At 47.7% G+C, this 20,334-nt stretch overlaps 1 protein-coding gene across 33 annotated transcripts in view; it reads right to left on the bottom strand.

Moving 5' to 3' along the window:
- Nucleotides 1-20,334, bottom strand: part of LOC118360667 (E3 ubiquitin-protein ligase HUWE1-like) — an 89,308-nt gene that overhangs the window by 20,970 nt on the left and 48,004 nt on the right. For 26 of the 33 annotated variants that reach the window (XM_052484890.1, XM_052484914.1, XM_052484907.1 and 23 more), the window contains 22 exons: nt 19,110-19,321; nt 18,462-18,644; nt 16,366-16,541; nt 12,664-12,885; nt 12,263-12,364; nt 11,856-11,980; nt 11,473-11,632; nt 10,820-11,048; nt 10,362-10,540; nt 10,028-10,117; nt 9,670-9,876; nt 8,446-8,760; nt 7,842-8,034; nt 7,443-7,567; nt 7,014-7,234; nt 6,564-6,779; nt 6,188-6,372; nt 5,439-6,105; nt 4,531-5,191; nt 4,213-4,304; nt 3,569-3,725; nt 2,445-2,579 (listed from right to left, as the gene is read on the bottom strand). In XM_052484890.1, coding sequence (XP_052340850.1) covers nt 2,445-2,579; nt 3,569-3,725; nt 4,213-4,304; nt 4,531-5,191; nt 5,439-6,105; nt 6,188-6,372; nt 6,564-6,779; nt 7,014-7,234; nt 7,443-7,567; nt 7,842-8,034; nt 8,446-8,760; nt 9,670-9,876; nt 10,028-10,117; nt 10,362-10,540; nt 10,820-11,048; nt 11,473-11,632; nt 11,856-11,980; nt 12,263-12,364; nt 12,664-12,885; nt 16,366-16,541; nt 18,462-18,644; nt 19,110-19,321 — 4,852 coding nt within the window. Of the gene's footprint in view, nt 1-2,443; nt 2,580-3,568; nt 3,726-4,212; nt 4,305-4,530; nt 5,192-5,438; nt 6,106-6,187; nt 6,373-6,563; nt 6,780-7,013; nt 7,235-7,442; nt 7,568-7,841; nt 8,035-8,445; nt 8,761-9,669; nt 9,877-10,027; nt 10,118-10,361; nt 10,541-10,819; nt 11,049-11,472; nt 11,633-11,855; nt 11,981-12,262; nt 12,365-12,663; nt 12,886-16,365; nt 16,542-18,461; nt 18,645-19,109; nt 19,322-20,334 lie in introns of all 33 variants that reach the window. The other 7 variants (XM_052484896.1, XM_052484905.1, XM_052484897.1 and 4 more) reach the window with 6 other exon arrangements.

Below are 20,334 nucleotides of genomic sequence, written 5' to 3'. Positions count from 1 at the left end.
CTGTTTCAAGGACAGCTTTTTCCATCTATGTAACACTGTAAAAGTCAGAAACCTTCTGTCCAACACTGATGCAGAAAAATGTATCCATGCTTTTGTTACTTCTAGGTTAGACTACTGTAATGCTCTACTTTCCAGCTACCCAGATGAAGCACTAAATAAACTTCAGTTAGTGCTAAATACAGCTGCTAGAATCCTGACTAGAACCAAAAAAATTCATCATATTACTCCAGTGCTAGCCTCCCTACACTGGCTTCCTGTTAAGGCAAGGGCTGATTTCAAGGTTTTACTGCTAACCTACAAAGCATTACATGGGCTTGCTCCTAATTATCTTTCCGATTTGGTCCTGTCGTATATACCTACACGTACGCTACGGTCACAAGACGCAGGCCTCCTAATTGTCCCTAGAATTTCTAAACAAACAGCTGGAGGCGGGGCTTTCTCCTATAGAGCTCCATTTTTAAGGAATGGTCTGCCTACCCATGTGAGAGACACAGACTCGGTCTCAACCTTTAAGTCTTTACTGGAGACTCATTTCTTCAGCGGATCATATGATTGAGTGTAGTCTGGCCCAGGAGTGTGAAGGTGAACGGAAAGTCTCTGGAGCAACGAACTGCCCTTGCTGTCTCTGCCTGGAAGGTTCCCCTCTCTCCACTGGGATTCTCTGCCTCTAACCCTATTACAGGGGCTGAGTCACTGGCTTACTGGTGCTCTTCCATGCCGTCCCTAGGAGAGTTGCGTCACTTGAGTGGGATGAGTCACTGATGTGATCTTCCTGTCTGGGTTGGCGCCCCCCCTTGGGTTGTGCCGTAGCAGAGATCTTTGTGGGCTATACTCGGGCTTGTCTCAGGATGGTAAGTTGGTGGTTGAAGATATCCCTCTAGTGGTGTGGGGGCTGTGCTTTAGCAACGTGGGTGGGGTTATATCCTGCCTGTTTGGCCCTGTCCGGGGGTATCATAGGATAGGGCCAGTGTCTCCTGACCCCTCCGGTCTCAGCCTCCAGTATTTATGCTGCAGTAGTTTGTGTCATGGGGCTCGGGTCAGTCTGTTTTATCTGGAGTATTTCTCCTGTCTTATCCGGTGTCCTGTGTGAATTTAAGTACGCTCTCTAATTCTCTTTCTCTCTCTCGCTCTCTGTCTCTCAGAGGACCTGAGCCCTAGGACCATGCCTCAGGACTACCTGGCATGATGACTCCTTGCGGTCCCCAGTCCACGTGGCCGCGCTGCTGCTCCAGTTTCAACTGTTCTGCCTGCGGCTATGGAACCCTGACCTGTTCACCAGACCTGCTGTTTTTAACTCTAGAGACAGCAGGAGCGATTGAGATACTCTTAATGATTGGCTAAGAAAAGCCAACTGACATTTACTCCTGAGGTGCTGACTTGTTGCACCCTCAACAACTACTGTGAGTATTATCATTTGACCATGCTGGTCATATATGAGCATTTGAACATCTTGGCCATGTTCTGTTATGATCTCCACCCGGCACAGCCAGAAGAGGACTGGCCACCTATCATAGCCTGTTTCTTCCTAGGTTTTTGCCTTTCTAGAGAGTTTTTCTTAGCCACCATGCTTCTACACCTGCATTTCTTGCTGTTTGGGGTTTTAGGCTGGGTTTCTGTACAGCACTTTGAGATATCAGCTGATGTAAGAAGGGCTGTATAAATACATTTTATTTGTGATTGCGATCATAGGAAGATCTTCAAAGGTAAGTGACTTATTTTGTTGCTATTTGGGATTTTGTGACCCCTGTGCTTGTTTGGATAATATGCTGTTGCGGGGCGCTGACCTCAGATAATAGAATGCTGTACTTTCGCCGTAAAGCCTTTTTGAAATCTGACGATGCGGTTAGATTGCCAAGATTCTAAGCTAAAGAATCATGTATGACAGTTGTATTATCATGAATGTTTAATATCGAGTTTGTATTTTGAAATTGGAGCTCTGCAATTTCACCGGATGTTGTCGAGGTGGGTTGCTAGTGGAAAGCCTGCACCAGAAATGTTAAGAGAGCTAAATGTCAGTCTAAACACATAGCTGCCTCAACAGGACACGGTCCTTCATACTGGCCATTTAGTCTCAAGATAATACATCTAATAGAAGCAGTTCTTCCACACAGTCTTCCCTGTCCTAGTATGTAGACCACTTGAGTTAGACACTGAGGCCCTGTTTCCCAGACACAGATTAAGCTGACTAAAAAGCAATAGAGAAGCCTACCCATGGACTAAAACTGAAAGTGATTTTTAGTTTAGGTGTGGTCTTAATCTGGATCCAGAAAAAAAAATCGCATCTGGTACTACGGCCTCCCCAGACCCTCCCTCTTCACCTCCTAGAGCTTGAACCCTAACCCCCCTCATCTATCCCCAGACCTAATCAATTCACCTGTTAGAGAGCTGGACCCGAACTCTGACCCCTAACCCCCATATGTTTAAAGACTCTCGCTCTCTTCACCTGCTAGAGAGCTTGCCGGCCTTCAGCCTGGCGGAGATGGAGGTGTCCTCGGCAGGGGCGTCAGGTGACTGGGCGTCAGCCCGGGCTCTCCTCTGCTGCTCTAGGTTGTACTCCCGCAGCTCGGCCAATAACGTGCCTGGAAGAGGAGAGGGGGAGGAGACAGTATAGTAAATTGGTTACATTTTCACATTATTTACGTAACCTTTATTTTATTCAGAGAGTCATTCTGAGACTACCAAGGTCTCTCACAGATGAGCCCTGAATGACAAAAATTACTGAAAACACACATCAAAATGTAAGCAGGAACAGAGTCATAAATAACAAAGACATTGATCAATAATAAAGGTTCTCAATCCGCTTTTTGAATTGCCCTGAGACCTGGGGTGGTAACTCATGTCTAAAGTCTAATAAATATGTTAGGTACAGTGGGAGTTCAGTAAAAAGGGCTTTATAAATGAAAACATAGCAATGTATCAACCTACATGATATCAAAAGGCAGCCAACCAACATTCTGGTAGAACATGCAGTGATGAATACTAAACCCATCACCCGTAATAAAGCACGGTGGACTACAATGAACTGCATTTAACAGCTTTAATGAAGTTCATATAGATGTCGCCATAATCTAGGACCGTCGACTGAATAATCTGCTTTCTACTATATAGCAACAGGCATGACCTATTAAATCAGAGAACAACATATACTTAGTTTGACCTGCATTTAAAACTAATTTCAGGTCAATAAAGTGTTTCTGTAATATAATGAAGGCAAATTGTAGTTTAGATAGAACCTGGTCAACCATGGGTTTAATAGCATACACAACAGTATCAGCAGCATATAAGCGCAGGTTACATTTGTTTTGCAGAAGTCAATATTATTTCATGTAAACATTTCAGAACCCAGAATTGACCCCTGTGGGCACCTTTCGTTATGCCCAGAAAACCTCATTTAACACCATCAGTAGATACACTGTTCTATCGGTCAAGTCATTTTTAAACCTTGACCATTACATTGGTTCATAAGTGAAATATTAGTGAAAATGAAACAAATGTAACCATTGGAAGTGTACGTAGTTTGAATACAAAGCTGAAACGAATGATTTCGTGTATGATGTAGCCTACTAACCAATCTGTTTGCAAAGTGTGTATCCCAGGTGTCTAGCTCCACTCAGCAACAGACGCAGTACGGTGTCTCTGGTGGTTCCGTCTCCTCTGGACAGCTGGAGCAGGATGTTAGCTGCATCCTCCAGACCCTCCTCTGAACACGAGTGACTGGTCAGCACCTGGGGAGGGGCGGGGTAGAGTGTTACTCTAGTCAAAAAAACATTCCTTACTGCAGGACACTTCAACGGATGAAACCCCAAGAGACAAAAGACCAAGAAAGAGCAGCACTCGGCGTTGATCTGAATTTACTTTCAGGACCTAGAAACGGGAGTACATTTCAGCGTAGGACGCCTTCATCAGAGCCTGGCGTAAGAAAAGGTGGGAGGCACTTACATTAGCCTCGCAGGAGAGTCCCACTCGTGTTACTAAAGCCAGGTGGTGTTCATTATGAACCAAATGGAAGAAGACAGACCAACAGGAAGGAAGTACTACTGTAGGGACATCACTAGACATTGCTTTGTAGCCTGTGGCTGGAAGCGGCTGGATGTGTTACACTACGTTTGAACAGTTTCTACGACACCAACAGATACACCTAGCTATGTAGAGAGCTATGAGCCTTCCCAGTTAGGGACCCAATGTTGTTTTAGAGCGGTTTCTGTCCTGTACCTCGACAGAGAGCTGCAGTTGTTTCTCAGTGAGTCCAGTGGAGGCAAGCTTGGTGTCACTTTCAATACAGAGCACTGTTGCTCGATGCTTCCCTGTTGAGAAAAAACACAATCACATCACAATCACACATCATTATAGTCTTCTATTATGGTGCGTTACCTTGTTGCCTTCACAAAGATAAACATTGACAATTAGTATTGTGTGATGGGTAGACAAGCCCAAACTCCCCTTGGTGACAAAGTTAATCTCATCTTATCCCACTCCGATAAACTGATGTCAGTGTATTGCCTCTAAAGTGAAGCTGCGGTGCGTTCTCACCGGTTGCGCTGGCTCCAGTAGAGGTGGGTATGGACACTATAGCTGTGGAAGATGAACCCTGGGCTGGAACTACCACCCCTACAGTGGTCCCCTGAGCAGAGGCTGAGGCTGTTGCTGCTGCACTGGTGGGATTGCCAGCTCCGGCAGTGGTAGACTGCGGCGTCGGGTGTCCAGCTGGGACTTCAGTAGCCTTATTATCAGGCAAGGCGATGGAGATGAGGGACAGGAGACGCAGCAGCTTCTCAGTTAGCAGGGAGGAGCGTCGTATCACTGGGTGGGACAACATATTCATCAGCTGGCCCAGCGGAGAGGCCTCCAGACTGTACTGAGCCCCCTCGGCCTCCCCTCCTGCACCTAGGGGAACAGTCTTCATGGAGGCCTTGCCTTTCCTTGACACATTCATGTTGTCCAGTTTCACCAGCAGGTCCCAGAAGTCGGTGGAGATGCCCAGGGACTGGGGGGTGTTGGCCGTTCCACAGGCACCCCCGCCCAGGGAGTTCTGGGCTGAGGAGGGAGTGGAGCAGGTGTTAGTCTGGGTAGATCTAGCGCCTCCTCCTGCAGTAACGATGGAGGCAGCAGCACACAGACGGGAATCCAGATCAGAGGTGGAGGAGGAGAGCAGGTCCTTACAGCGCTGCTGGGTGAAGTGACTGGGGAACACCTGGCGATAGGAGAGTAACACACGAGGTTAATGACCTGGACTGAATTCAGAGACATTACATTAACAATTCACTATTTCCATAACATTTTGAAACCCACTTTCAAAGTAAAAAAAATAGAGTTAAATACCAAGACATACAAAGGCTCTGGTCTGAGCCCTAAAATGAATGACTGATACAGATTCCAGACCCACTAACCCTGAGAGGTACCATGTTCACCCACCCATCCAGTACTAAACTGTCTCCTACCTTGGCCAGTTGGATAAGAGTATCCAGTACGTGTCGACAGACCACCGGGGCGGCTTGGGGGTGGATGTGTACAGTCGACCCTCCTCCCCCTGCACACGTCACCCCAGCTGTAACCCCCTGTACCCCTCCTCCCAGGGTCCCCCCGGACCCTCCTGATGTCCCCCCAGCAGAGTGCCGATCAGCGTGCTTCCTCCCCGACGCCCGTTGGATCTGGAAAATGTTTGTGCGGCAGCCTAGAGCTGCGTCCATGGAAACGGACAGCCAAGAGAGCTGGGAGGAGCTACGAGACTCCACCCTGTTGATCAACTCCAGAGAGGAGGAGGAAGAGGAGGAGAGGGAGGAGGTAGCTGTGGTCGTAGATCCTTTACTCCCTCCGTAACCTCCCTGACCGCCGGCAGTCCGCTTGCCTCTGGCATCTTCCAGGCGGGTGGTCTCGACACACACCTCACTCTCGCTGCTACGCTGCAGGATGGAGAGGAGACTGCGGATGACCCAACCACGCGTCTGGGAGTGGTAGCACAGGTTGCGGAGCACGCGGTGCAGACGGCTGGTGTTGAGTTTGGGTTCGTCTACGAAGAGGAGGACCAGGAGACAGGACAAGGCCTCGTGGTCCAGGAGCAGACGACCACGCAGACGCAGCAGAGAGTCCACACTGGAACTAGACGGCCTTGGGAGAGGACAGAGGACACGTTAGACGGAACCTTAAGACCACGCCTTCTCCTTAAAACGAACAATCCTGTCCCTCTCACCTGCTGTGGTTGGCCCCTCCTCCCATCTGGAAGGTCCCTCCTCTCTGCACGGCTAGGCGGGTGTACTGTACTCCTCGGTTTCCCCCCAGGCGGCTGGTAAACGCAGGCGACCTCAAGATGGCCGACAGGGCTGAGCTTGAACTATGGCCAAATAGCCTCTCGTGCATCAGCTGTCTCTGACGAGCCTGTTGATGTCAAACTTACATTCAATGCGATGATGAACTGCATAATAAGAAGGGGTTTCTCATGTTTTACATCTAAGCACATGATGTAGCCGAAACAGTATTTGATCAATTCTGTTTTTTATCCAATATATTCTACGTGGGTTGGCACAGTTGTATTACTTGGTGATAGTGTGTAGAAAAACGAATCTTACACTCACCTCCTGCTCGCGGCGCAGCGCGGCTGCCTCGGCGGCGATGTCCGGGGGCATCACTGCTAGCACACTGTCCTCCATATCTTCCAGGACGGAGCGACGCAGCTCCGAGGGGAGGGTCTGGATGAAGGTGACAGGGTCCAGTGGAGTGTCGCCCTGCGTGGGCTGCTGGGACAGCTCTCTACGCTGCTGCTCTGCCCTCTGCTGCGCTAGCACCTGGGGGAGCGAAAGAGACAGGGATAAGGGAGGGGGAAGAGGAAGAGGCAGGTTCGACAGACTTGGAGGCTTCTAGAACTATACCACTTTAAACCAAAATAAGTTCAACAACATATACAGGCTTTATTGAGAATTCATAGCATCTTCAAAATAATTTGTACATAGTTCAGTCCTACAACTACATGGCTGGTTAAATAATACAATTATTTAATAGTCCTAAGTTTTGTTCCTCACCTCCTCCTGTATGGCGGGTGGCAGGGCAGCCAGGAACTCAGGGCTGACCTCCGTGACACCGGGTCCTCCTAGTACTGGTGTGGTGGTGGAGGGGAGGGTGGAGGAGACAGGGGGGCGCGCCGGGGGTCGGATACCCAGCTGGTTCTGGAGCACCTCACGGCGGATGTCCTCTGGAAGAGCAGCCAAGAAGGACGGGTCTACACCCTCTGGTAAACTGATGCCTGGACAGAGAGAGGTGCGACTGTAGAAATGTAGAGCTCTACTGTCCATGGAGTACAATCAGGGCACCTGATGTGCAACAGGTGAGCAGTACAATCAGGGCACCTGATGTGCAACAGGTGAGCAGTACAATCAGGCGCGTTAGAATAGTGTTGGATGCCCACCACTGAGGGAGAGGGACAGATAAACAACCAATGAGACTCATCTTACCTGCCAGTGGGTCCTCATCCTCATTGCTGGTGGATGGGAGTGGCTCTTCCTGGATGGCCTGGGATTGGCTGTTGGCACAATCACTCAGGGGCATGGTCTCTCCAGGGGGGGAGACAGTGGTGGAGCTACAGAGGGAGGGAGGGAGAGAGGAGGAGGAAGTGAAGGAGGCAGATGGCTTGGCATGAGAAAAATAGTTCTGTTTAGCTCATCTTTCCCCCAGAGCCTCTGATTAGATCACATTGATATAAGCAATATGGAACAGTCGTAGCTCCATGTTGGCCTCTGACAAGTGAGGTAGAATGTATCATGTTTGATATAAATCTAAATCTTCTAGAGCTAAAGAAGGGCTAGGATTCAAATTTGGAATGTATCGTTCGTATTGTCTTCTAAAAGCCTCACCCGGTCTCTGCGTCTGTGTGCGTGTCCGTCAGCCCGCTGTCTCCACTCCCAGACAGATGGACAGCCTGGGCAGGGTTGGACTCTTCCTGTGTGGCAGAGGCGGGGCTACTGGTATCCATGGGAGACCCTTCCAATTGTGAGACGCCCACCGCTGCAGGCTCAGAGGTCTCCACGATGTCTGGACTCAGGGAGGCTGGTGCGGGCAAGACAGGGGAGGAGAGGACGAGGAAAAGGAGCAAAATGTTGATACAATAAGCACCTCTCTTTATAGGCTGATGACAACATCCTGGGAAAAACAATGTGGTTGCATTTACACCTGCTTTGTTCCGATATTTACACTAGCATTTCACTGTGAAGCAATGTGTAGTTAGCCATGGACGGGTATATTTACAAGACACATTGTTGTCGGACAGATTGGTCAGCAAATACAAGATGTGTGTCCTCACTGATCATAAAATCACTCTGTGAAAGAGTGGAATGGTCTCAAATGTGCCACCTCGGCAAACCAGTGCTGGGGGCGAGCTAAAACAAACATGCCAATACTTTTTACAGTTCCAAAGCTAGTCAAAGCCTGCCTCCATCCATCCATCTCTCCCCCTCTCACCAATAGGGGGCGCCGGGGACATTTCCATCTGGGATGCCTCAGCTTCACAGTTCAGCCTATCGGATGAAGCCGCCAGGTCAGGAAGACCCGCCCCCGCCAGTGTGGCCAGCGAATTGGCGTGCGACTCGGCCAGGAGCAGATCTGCGATTGGCTGGTGGACCTGCTGGCTGATGGCGGTCTCCAGGGAGACCAGGGCCTGTTCGTTGGGGGCTTGGGTGGTGGGGGTGACCTCTCCTGAAGGGGGCGCGGTGAGGAAGCCTTCTGAGACCCTGGGGGGATCCAGACAGGACACCCCACTGCCCTGGGGCTCACCTTCTGAACCAGAGAAAACACACAGAACAGAGGGGACAACTGACAAACATTTCTGATTTTGAGCAATAGGTTCACTTGATGTCACTGAAGGGAGAACAAACAGAACAGGAAATGAGTCGAACTAACTCAGTAGGGAGCAATAGGTTCACTACTTCAGTTACGGCAGATCCTACAGGTGTGCTAGTACTGTAGCATTTATCAGGGCAACGGTCTGTGGTATTCAAGCAGAGGTTTGAGGAGCACCGAGTCAGAGAGGTAACAATGACATCAGTGAGATGTTGTTGGGCAGCACTGAGGAAGGCAGTAAGTTGTCTAGTTATCTCCCGTACGGGGCGCACTATCCTGATCCCCAACAACAACACAACTTACTACCTCACCACAGCACAGCCATAGAAAGGTTCCAGCCTAACTGAAACCGGACACATGCACATTACAACATCGCTGCATAGAAATATAATATTACGTAATACTTTCACAGTAATATGTTTTTCAGCCATCAGTTGCAGAGTAACTGCCTAAATCAATAAAATTTTATTGATCAATAAAACGGCAGTCCGGTTGTTTCCGTGGTGATAGTTGGGTCGCAATGGCGTTGCCGTGGGAAAGACAGTAGACTGTATAGTCATCTCCCAGATCTGGTGTGATCCTAAAACTATACAAACTACTACCTCAGCCCACAGCCCGCTAATCTGTCCATCCGCCCGTCTGTCTTCAGATGGCTTCAGAAGGGTCCAGAGGGTTTGGGTTAGGTCAGGTCAGGCTACTAAATAGCACACTGAAAATGACCAGAACATTATCTGAAAATAATTCACTTGAGCAAAATGATTTACAAGTTAGAGCTTGAAACTTCGATGAATCCGGTAAAAATCAATATTACAAATAAAGGCATTTGAAAACAAAGAGTGGCAGTACCAGCAGTGGTCTCTCCAGCAGCACCGTTGACCGTCCCCAGTCCTGAGCCCTGTAGACTCTGTTCCCTGGTCTCCTCTCCTCCTGTCCTTCTGTCGTTCTGCTTGGCCTCCTCTTCCTCAGCCAGCTGTCTCCGTCTTTTTTCCCTCCTCTCCTCCAGCTCCTCGTCTCTCAGATTCTCCAGGTGCTGCAGGATAGGAACCTTCACCACTGGAGAGGAGAGTGAGAAATAGAGGGGTGGGGTTAGAGGGGTGAAGTGTGCTGTGTGTGACTGCATGACTCAGCAACAATATGAGAATCAGGGAATACAATAATAATCACTTGTAAGTCCAAAAGCAGACTAGTAGAAGATGTGAAATACCTGCGACACAGTCGTGCATGCTCTCAGCATCCAGCACTTTACACTCATCAGTCCATCGGGTTAAGGCAGTGGGGATACTGGACAGAGTGCCTGGAAAGACAGGATACAAACAGAATTACGAGCAATTCAACGAAATGCAAATCAAAAGCTTTGACTGGGGCTACTAGCGCAGACTAGTAGCCCCAGTCACACCATTCCCCACAGAGATTCCTCCTTGTCCTGGACTTGTTCTCCAATGAAAGTCATTCCACATCCAGGACTAGGCTTAACGTGGGTCTGGTAAAGTGGCCCCATAGAGCAGCGTGGACTGGTGGACAGTGAGTGAGTGTCCTACCTGCTTGTCCTCCGGTGCTGCTCTGCTCGTGGAAGAAGTCGTCCAGTAGCTCGTCGTCAGATCGGGCGATGATGTGCACGTCCTCGTTGCCCACCAGGAGTCGGGCACGGCCGCGGGACTGCAGTGGCAGAGAGCTAGACAGCTGCAGGATGTCTGCTGCAGCACTGGGACCCAGCAGTCTAGAGGAGAGGGATATATGATCTTAGTATTCTCTTTAAACCCACCCACATACACGACCTCCTTAGAAATGGACCGGGGTCAAACATCAATAAAGCAACTAGTGTCAATACTTTGTTTATGAGGTGCGAATGATTTTGCTTGGACTATGAACATGAGGACTACTCCAAAGATCCCTTTGTACCTGGCAAACTAAATCAAAAGGGCAGCCGAAGTATTTGACCGAATCAAGGAAAAGTCCCATTAATTAATCTATTCATTCACTGTTGCATCAGTCTCACCTCTGCAGGATGAGTGGGGGGTTGGGCTGTCTGTTCCCAGGGTAGTGGACATGTATTGTGTGGCCCGTGTTGGCAGTGAGCTGGCGTAGCGTTCTCTGGCTGCGACCCATGCCTTGCGCTAGACGGTTGTTGGTGCCAGCTCCGCCCAGCGTTAAGGAGCCGTGGTCGGCGTGACGCACCATCAGGGGGTGAGAGCTGGGGATGTTGCCTGGGGAGGGAGGGATGTCAGCTGATGGGAACATGATAAACAGAGAGAACAGTTGCAGACATTAGGGGGACACGTAGTGACACAACCCCGCCATTCTACATAACGTTACATGGTTATCATAATCTAGGCTACATATTACTATAGCTAATCCAGCTATTGGTAAGGCTGTAGTCTTAGTTGTTAAAGAGGATTTCGAAGAGAGACTAGACATCTACTTGGTGATATCAGGGCTCGTACTCAAAGCATCTGCGTAGGAGTGCTGATCTAGGATCAGTTCTGCCTTTCAGATTAAAAGGAATATGATTGACAGGGGGTACTAATCCTAAATTAGCACTCCTACACAAAGAAGCTTTTTAAATATGGGCCCAGGCCAATAACATAAATTGCCTTATAAATCTATCCATATATTAAAAACAAAGACGAATAAAACACCAAGATGACTCACCGGTGGTGGAGAACATGTTGTCAAACTCGATGATTAGATCATCGTCGCGGTCAAACCTCTCGAAACGGATGTGCGGCGCAGCGTTGATGTCTGGGAAATCTTCATCCAGCTCCATCTCAGACCCTTCATCATCATCATCCTCGTCACCTTCTTCATCATCCTGAGAGAAAGAGAACATGGAATATTTCTTACATTACATAGTGTAAAACTAACTCTAAAAAGTGAATGGCGACCGTTCAAATGGGACCGAGCGGGTTCACAACCAGATCTTCCCTATATTAGCCCATTTAGCCAGAGCCAATGCAACTCCTCAGGTCTCAAAGGTTACTAGTCAAGTATGGTTATTTGTTACACAAACACCAAAAACACTCCTTTTTCCTCACCTGGTCCTCCTCCTCTTCCTCTTCTTCCTCCTCTTCATCTTGGCTGTCTTCATCATCATTGCTGCCGCTGGAGTCTTCCTCCTGCGTGTGCTCCTCATCCTCAGGCTCCAGGATGTTCATAGAGTCTACATTAGGAAAAGACGGACAGTTGGAGGGTGAGATGGAGGACAGTGAAGGAGAGTTGGAGAGACAGTAAAGGACAGATGGAGTGAGACCCAACACACTTCGACCCTTTTCACACTAATAACCCCATAGTACTGAATATAACAAATGAAATAGTACTGTAATGTATGTTTATGACAGATCCGAGTCAAGTTATACTGTGCTGGCCTGGTTATGCATCCACCATAACTGTCAGAATCATGGAGAGGACAACGTGAAAAGAAACCATCAGCGCCAGCACTGACCTTCTCTGTTGGTCTGTAGAGTAGAAGCCTGACTGATATTGGATGGCGCCTCATCCATCAACACGTCCTCTTGTGATTCGTCCTCACCGCTACCACGCCCCACTGAGTGACAGAACAACCGATATAACAAAATATAAAAGATAACCCATCAAGACTGTATTGTATGTGCACGCACCTTTCAATTGACATCATCCCATCAGTCTGATGAGCCCAGTGGTGTATTCAGAGGGGTGAAACGTTAACAGTATTTCCAATAGAGATGTATGCAAAAGAGTAGAACATTTGCCCAATTCTGCACGACAGACAATCAGCTATTCTACCCCCCAAAAATGTATACCTTAAGGTTTTGTAACGTTTCACCCTTCTGAACAGAGTCCTGGACAGCAGGCTGCTTTGCTTACCGATAATGGAGCTGTTGACGGCGCCAGCATCTCTCTCCAGCAGCTCGTCTATCAGATCCACCAGCTCGTTCTCTACCTGCATGGCTGTGGTGCTGAGCACCTCCGGCTGTCCAGCGATGACCACTGTGTCTCCCTCAGTCTCTCCATCCATCAGGTCACTGTCTGTCCCTTGGACCCTGTGACTGCCCTCGACCAGAGTCCCCTCAACCTCACCCGAGTCACCTGCAACGAACATGACAGTAAGATGAACAGAACGATAAGCCTAGAAGAGTCCAAATTAGGCTTTTCCATTTCCCTTTGCTTCTGTGGAGTACGTGTTTGTGTGTAGTGTGAACATATTTGTTAGAACATGTGTATGTGTGTTTATGAGTGCGAACGTGTGTGTCTGTGTGTATGTTAATGCAAGGATTAGTACATTGCTAAACATGACCACTTTGTTGACCTGATAGCCAGCAAGGTGAGAAAAGTAATGTCATCAACAGCACACATGCATAAACATTCTTGTGTAAGGGGAAGCTGGATTGAGTTTTATGATTGTGTGTTTTCCTGTGTGCCAGATATTGTTGTGGGGAGAGGCCAGTGGGAAGTGCTCATTTTGGAAGTGGGCTGCTCATTGGACGGCTACATCGAACAGGCCTTGGCTGAGAAGCCGCTTCAGTACCAGCACCCCGTGGCATGCTGGGACAGCCTCGGGTAGAGGTGCCAGCTGGTAGTGCTGATATTTGGCAGTCTTGGCCATGTACACAGGCTTGCAGGGAGTGGCCTCCAGATTGAGGGACTGACAAAAACGAGGGCAAAGCAATTGGCTAGGTACTGCTCCGTTTCAGCTGCCGTGGGCAGCAGAGCTGTTTGGGAGAAGGGGGTGCTTTCTGTACCCTTGCGTGCCATGAATACAGGGACCTTTGAAATGTTTGGATCCTTTTTTTTGGTGGATTCAAATAAAGTATTTAAAAATGTGTGTGAGTGTGATTATATATAAATACGTGGACACCTGCTTGTTGAACATCTCATTCCCAAATCAAGAGCATTAATATGGAGTTGGTCCCAACTTTTCTGCTATAACAGCCTAAACTCTTCTGGGAAAGCTTTCCACTAGATATTGGAACATTGCTGTGGGGACTTGCTTCCATTCAGCCACAAGAGCATTATTAAGGTCGGATACTGATGTTGGGGATTAGGCCTGACTCGCAGTCCGATCAAATTCATCCCAAAAATGTTCGATGGGGTTGAGGTCAGGGCTCTGTGCATGGTAATCAAGTTCTTCCAAACCATTTCTGTACGGACCTCACTTTGTGCCTGGGGGCATTGTCATGCTGAAAAAGGGGCCTTCCCCAAACTGTTGCCACAAAGTTGGAAGCACAGAATCGTCTAGAATGTCAATGTTCGCTGTAACATTAAGATTTCCCTTCACTGGAACTAAGGGGCCAAGCCCGAACCATGAAAAGCAGCCACAGACCATTATTCCTTCTCCACCAAACTTGACAGTTGGCACTACGCCTTCGGGCAGGTAGAGTTTTCCTGGCATCCACCAAACCCAGACTCGTTCGTCGGATTGCCAGATGGTGAAGCGTGATTCAGAGAACGCATTTCCACTGCTCCGGAGTCCAACGGCGAGCTTTACACCACTCTAGTCAACGCTTGGTATTGCGCATGGTGATCTTAAGTTTGTGTGTGGCTGTTCGGCCATGGAAACCCATTTGATGAAGCTCCAGATAAACAGTTCTTGTGCTGACATTGCTTCAAGAAGCCGTTTGGAAATCAGTTGTGATTTGCAGTCCCAAAAACCATCAAGCGCTGTGATGAAACATGTTCTCATGAGGACGCCACAGGAAAGGAAGACCCAGAGTTACCTCTGCTGCAGAGGATAAGTTCATTAGAGTTACCAGCCTCAAAAATTGCAGCCCAAATAAATGCTTCACAGAGTTCAAGTAACAGACACATCAACATCAACTGTTCAGAGAAGACTGCATGAATCAGCCCTTCATGGTTGAATTGCTGCAAAGAAACCACTATTAAAGGACACCAATAAGAAGAAGAGACTTGCCTGGGCCAAGAAACATGAGCAATGGACATTAGACCAGTGGAAATCTGTCCTTTGGTCTGATGAATCCAAATGAGATTTTTGGTTCCAACTGCTGTGTCTTTGTGAGACGCAGAGCAGGTGAACGGATGATCTCCGCATGTGTGGTTCCCAACGTGAAGCATGGAGGAGTTGGTGTGATGGTGCTTTGCTGCTGACAATGTCTGATTAGAATTCAAGGCACACTTAACCAGTATACACACAAACTCCGCAAAAAAAAAAACTTCCTCACTGCTGAAAATAAACGCTGTTGACAAACTGAACATATGTTCATAAAAATATTTACACAAGATTCAACAGACATAAACTGAACAATTTCCACAGACATGTGACTAATAGAAATGTAATAATGTGCCCCTGAACAAAAGGGGGTCAAAATCAAAATTAGCAGTCAGTATCTAGTGTTGCCACCAGCTGCATTAAGTACTGCAGTGCATCTCCTCCTCATGGACTGCACCAGATTTGTCAGTTCTTGCTGTGAGATGTTACCTCACTCTTCCACCAAGGCATCTGCAAGTTTCCGGACATTTCTGGGGGGGGAATGGCCCTAGCCCTCACCCTCCGATCCAAAAGGTCCCAGACTTGCTCAATGGAATTGAGATCCGGGCTCTTTGCTGGTCATGGGCATTCCGGTCTTACAGGAAATCACACACAGAACAAGCAGTATGGCTGGTGGCATTGTCATGTTGGAGGGTCATGTCAGGATGAGCCTGCAGGAAGGGTACCACATGAGGGAGGAGGATGTCTTCCCTGTAACGCACAGCGTTGCGATTGCCTGCAATGACAACAAACTCAGTTTGATGATGCGGTGACACACTGCCCCGGACCATGACGACCCGCCACCTCCAAATTGTCCTGCTTCAGAGTACAGGCCTCGGTGTAACACTCATTCCGTCGGGGCTCATTCCTTCGGGACAGTCTGAGCACTGATGAAGGGATTGTGCATTCTTGGTGTAACTCGGGTAGTTGTTGATGCCATCCTGTACCTGTCCTGCAGGTGTGATGTTCAGATGTACCAATCCTGTGCAGGTGTTGTTACACGTGGTCTGCAACTGCAAGGATGATCAGCTGTCCGTCCTGTCTCCCTGTAGCGCCGTCTTAGGAGTCTCACAGTAAGGACATTGCAATTTATTGCCCTGGCCACACCTGCAGTCCTCATGCCTCCTTGCAGCATGCCCAAGGCATGTTCACACAGATGAGCAGGGACCCTGGGTCTTTCTTTTGGTGTTTTTCTGAGTCAGCAGAAAGGCCTCTTTAGTGTCCTAAGTTGTCATAACTGTGACCTTAATTGCCTACCGTCTATAAGCTGTTAGTGTCTTAATGACCATTCCACAGGTGCATGTTCATTAATTGTTTATGGTTCATTGAACAAGCATGCGAACCTGTGTTTAAATCCTTTACAATGAAGGTCTGTGAAGTTATTTGGATTTTTATGAATTATCTTTGAAAGACAGGGTCCTGAAAAAAGGACATTTCTTTTTTTGAGTTTAGACAGACAGAGAGAGAGAGAGACAGAGAGAGAGAGAGAGAGAGAGACAGAGACAGAGAGACAGAGAGAGAGAGAGAGACAGAGAGAGAGAGACAGAGAGAGAGAGAGAGACAGAGAGAGACAGACGTATCACCTGTGGTACCTTGTGTGTTGCTGTTTGAGTCCCTGGCGGCTCCCACAGTGTCGTGCTCAGCCTTGTTCTTGCTGGATCCACCCTTCCCTCCAAACAAGCTGCTGGGCTGGTTGACAATACGGGACAGAGTCTCCAGGGGTTTCAGAGCTGCATTCACCGTGTTGGCCATGTTAGGACTGTGATAAGAGAAGAAATCAATGAGAAAATATGCAGAAATCATTCAGCGATTTGATCATCGGCGACAAGTTGATAAAATTATGCAAATTTGGGACTGCAATGACCAATGGGGGGGAGAAGCTCTCACTAGCCAGCTATGGCTAGACAGGCTTTTTTATAACTTTTTTTGGAAGAAACACCCACGGGGGAGATTTCACTGATGCTTTACTATAAATGTAGCAATTAGGGCTGTTGTGGTGACTGCCATACTGACAGTAAAATTCCACATGACCATTGAGTCAGGGTAATCTCCTCCCATTCTGTGCTCTGTCGGCCGACATGAATGGCACTGACAAGTTGCTAGTACCCAACTCACTAACGGACACCAGGCCATCATTGTAAAAAAGCATGGACTTATCTGATTAAATAAAAATGTTTTATGTCTTTGAACTTCAGAGAGGTGACTTAACGTTGCACCAGAGCTATCAAGCACGTGTGCAGAACAGCACAATAATTAAAACCATGTCTTACCTTTTTGTAGTTAATAAATCCAATGGGAAACGTGATAACTATAGTATCCTCAACTTGCATCGAAAAAGTGAATCCATTTCTGAGTCACGCTATGTAATCTATGCTCTGGAGGGGGGGGATGGTAGCCTACACGCACTGGCAAAGACTCATGTGGCAAGCAGACACTGGATTAACAGAGTGACAGAGCTTTGCATAGGTGCTTTTTTGTGTGGGACTTTAAGAACATGCCCAGAACTTTTTTTTAAATGTACCGGTTCCCATACTTTTAAAGTAACAGTTCTATTCCGGAACAGATTCACTTCTGTTCCAGGTCCTGTTCCTCAAATAATGTTTTCTTTTCAGGTTTTTGGGTTCTGTTCCCTAAACTGTTTCCAACCCCTGCTCAGCACTCTATTCTCCATCTAAATCACTCGAACATAAATGCAAATGCAATTGAAAATTACAAACACTTCGTGACTGCATTTGAATAATCTGAATGAGGATAAATGGTGATGGGGTTAGAAGTTGTTTCGAAACGGACCTGGGGCTTTCCCAGCCGGATACAACATGAACAAATGCATTTTTAAAACAGAGATCCGGTCGGGTCCAACACCCGGTTGAATTTGTACTTCATTAACCAGAACTGAGAAAGGGAGAGTGAACACCACCTGTACGGTGCTAGTGATCAGGGGAGGGGCCGTGCGGGGGTTCTCCCCACTGCGAGTGACATAGGAGCAGGAATAGAAACAGAGAGACAGCAAGCACTGTTAAGTCACGTTAGTAGACTAACTTTTTGCTAGTTATTTATCATCCCATCCGGTTACATAGTACCCTTCTTGACTGCACCAAACCTTGAGAAGCTAGTCAAGCTAGCTAGCTAGGCTAATTGAGGCTAGCCTACATAACATAACTGCACTTCTACCCAACCTACAGCGAAAAGCAACAACTCCGTTCGGTTATAAATAGCAGCCCACCGGTTGGCTTTTGATTGCTGTAATCTTCTCATTTAATACTGTCATTTTAATTCCATCTTCCATTGATTAGATAACTCCTACGTGCTTGCCAAACAAGCTGCCATGCAATGTTCTCTCTCTCTCTCTCTCTCTCTCTCTATCGGTGGGAGGAGCAAGGAACAGAACACATGCCTTTTTTGTAACTTTTTCCAAATAATTAATATAGTCGCATGGAGCCTATACGTTTTGATTTCAAAGACATTAAGGTTTGTAGGCCTATCACAAGTAAAGTTACCAAAGTCTTCATTTCAAATTATCACTTTTACCCACAACACAGAATAGCCCGCTCCATGTGCGCACTGCAATTGTTTGAGAACAATAACCTTTTCTTATATGTGAATCCTCAGAGAGAGGGTGAATGTGAATCCCCCGAGAGAGGGTGAGCAGGGCGTTTGAGAGCATCAGAGGTGTGTGTACCTGGACAGGTCGAGGCTGTGTGGTACTCTAGCCAGGTCATTAACCAGTCCCTTCTTGAGGAAGAGACGTATGATGTTGTTCATGCCGTTGTGCTGCGTCTTGGCTGCCGCCGTGCTGTAGAAGCTAGAGGTGGATGGACACGACTCCATGATGGTGCTGATGATACACATCACTGCCTGGAGCCTGGGGGGGGGGTCAGTAAATCTTTATTATAAACTGCATAATAAAGTTGAAGCATTAACTGGCTCTGATGGCTATATTACTCAGTACACAAAACAGTGATATCTATTAGGGTTGGGCTGTATACAGATGTTCATACCGTTTCTGTACCATACCCAGGTATACGGTATTACCAGAAGTGTACACAAGGGGCACTATTTCTATATCGATATAAAAAAAAAATTACGCACAAAACAATTTTAGGCAACAGAGGTCTTGATCCGGGAGGGGATTGATTGTCTCTGCTGTAGCCACTTAGATAGCAAGTTAGCAAACCAAATGCATAGCTAGAGCTCTGACCTGGATATCATTTATTTGACACGTCTTAAGACTTCTTACAGTTATATTTGACTGATCGTTATAAGCAGTGGCATAGCACGCACCGCCGCAAGGTTGACACACACACACACCCAATTCTCTCTCACACACCTGGCGTGTTTCTCCGTGCCCTCTGCCATGGCCAGCGCCCGGCTGAGTGCGGCCTTCACCTCGTTGACCAGAGCCACCTGTGCGTCTGTGCCTGTGCCGGCAGCTGCCAAGCTGGCCAGGAACAGACGTGCCAGGGCAGGGGTGTCCTTATCCTCAGAGCTCTGGGTGTGGGGCAACAGGTGGTCCAGCACGAAGGCTAAGACACTACAGTCCTGCAGCGGGAGAGAGAGAAAACAAAGCTAGTCAGGAGGACAAGTATTATACCTAACAAATATAGAACAGTGCAGCATAGGGAGAGAGAACAGTAGAGTTGGACCCCTGGGTGGTCCAGCACAAAGGCCATGAGAGGACTAGAGTCAGGACAATACTGAGGAACTTATTGGACAAACTTATACATAATGCCAGTCAGCAAGACAGCCTTTGATCGAAGCTCAATGTTAAATTCACATCTCCCTACCATTATATCTAAGACAACATGACACCTGGCCCGCGGCATTAGCCATTGGGCTGTTTCCGAGAACCACATACCGGATTTTTAACAGGGTCAATAGCATGAAGAAAAAAGACAATGTCTTGCCCCGACCAAGCTCACTATCTAGGCGTCAGATAAGAATGAGAATACAGGGTCCATAAAGTGACGATTAGACTTGCCACCTTTCAGACTGAATAAGTTTGTCGGGGCAAAAGTTAATGAAAGTATAATTTATCACTCTCACATGCTTATTTCTGTCCATTTAGAACTAACAACGTTCTACCTTCTGTAGTATTTCTGACAAGGCTAACATCTTAGCGACCTACAGGAGCACTAATCAATCAGCACTAGTAGGCAGGTTGCTTAGGATTCAAACATTCTCAAACAGCCTTACAGGGAGGAGGTCAGAGACCTGGCCTTGTGATACCAGGACAACAACCTCTCCATCAACGTGATCAAGACAAAGGAGATAGTGGACTACAGGAAAAAGAGGACTGAGCACACCCCCATTCTCATCGACAGGGTTGAGTGGAGCAGGTTGAGAGCTTCAAGTTCCTTGGCATCTACATCACCAACAAACTAACATAGTCCAAGCACACCAAGACAGTCGTGAAGAGGACACAACAAAACCTATTCCCCTCAGAAGACTGAAAAGGTTCTACAGCTGCACCATCGAGAGCATCCTGACTGGTTGCATCACTGCCTGGTATGGCAACTGCTCGGCCCCGACAGCAAGGCACTATAGAGGGTAGT

This window comes from Oncorhynchus keta, chromosome 28 (assembly GCF_023373465.1).
Source record: "Oncorhynchus keta strain PuntledgeMale-10-30-2019 chromosome 28, Oket_V2, whole genome shotgun sequence".
NCBI classification, from domain to species: Eukaryota; Metazoa; Chordata; class Actinopteri; order Salmoniformes; family Salmonidae; genus Oncorhynchus; species Oncorhynchus keta.
This window is presented reverse-complemented; position numbering and strand designations above follow the sequence as displayed.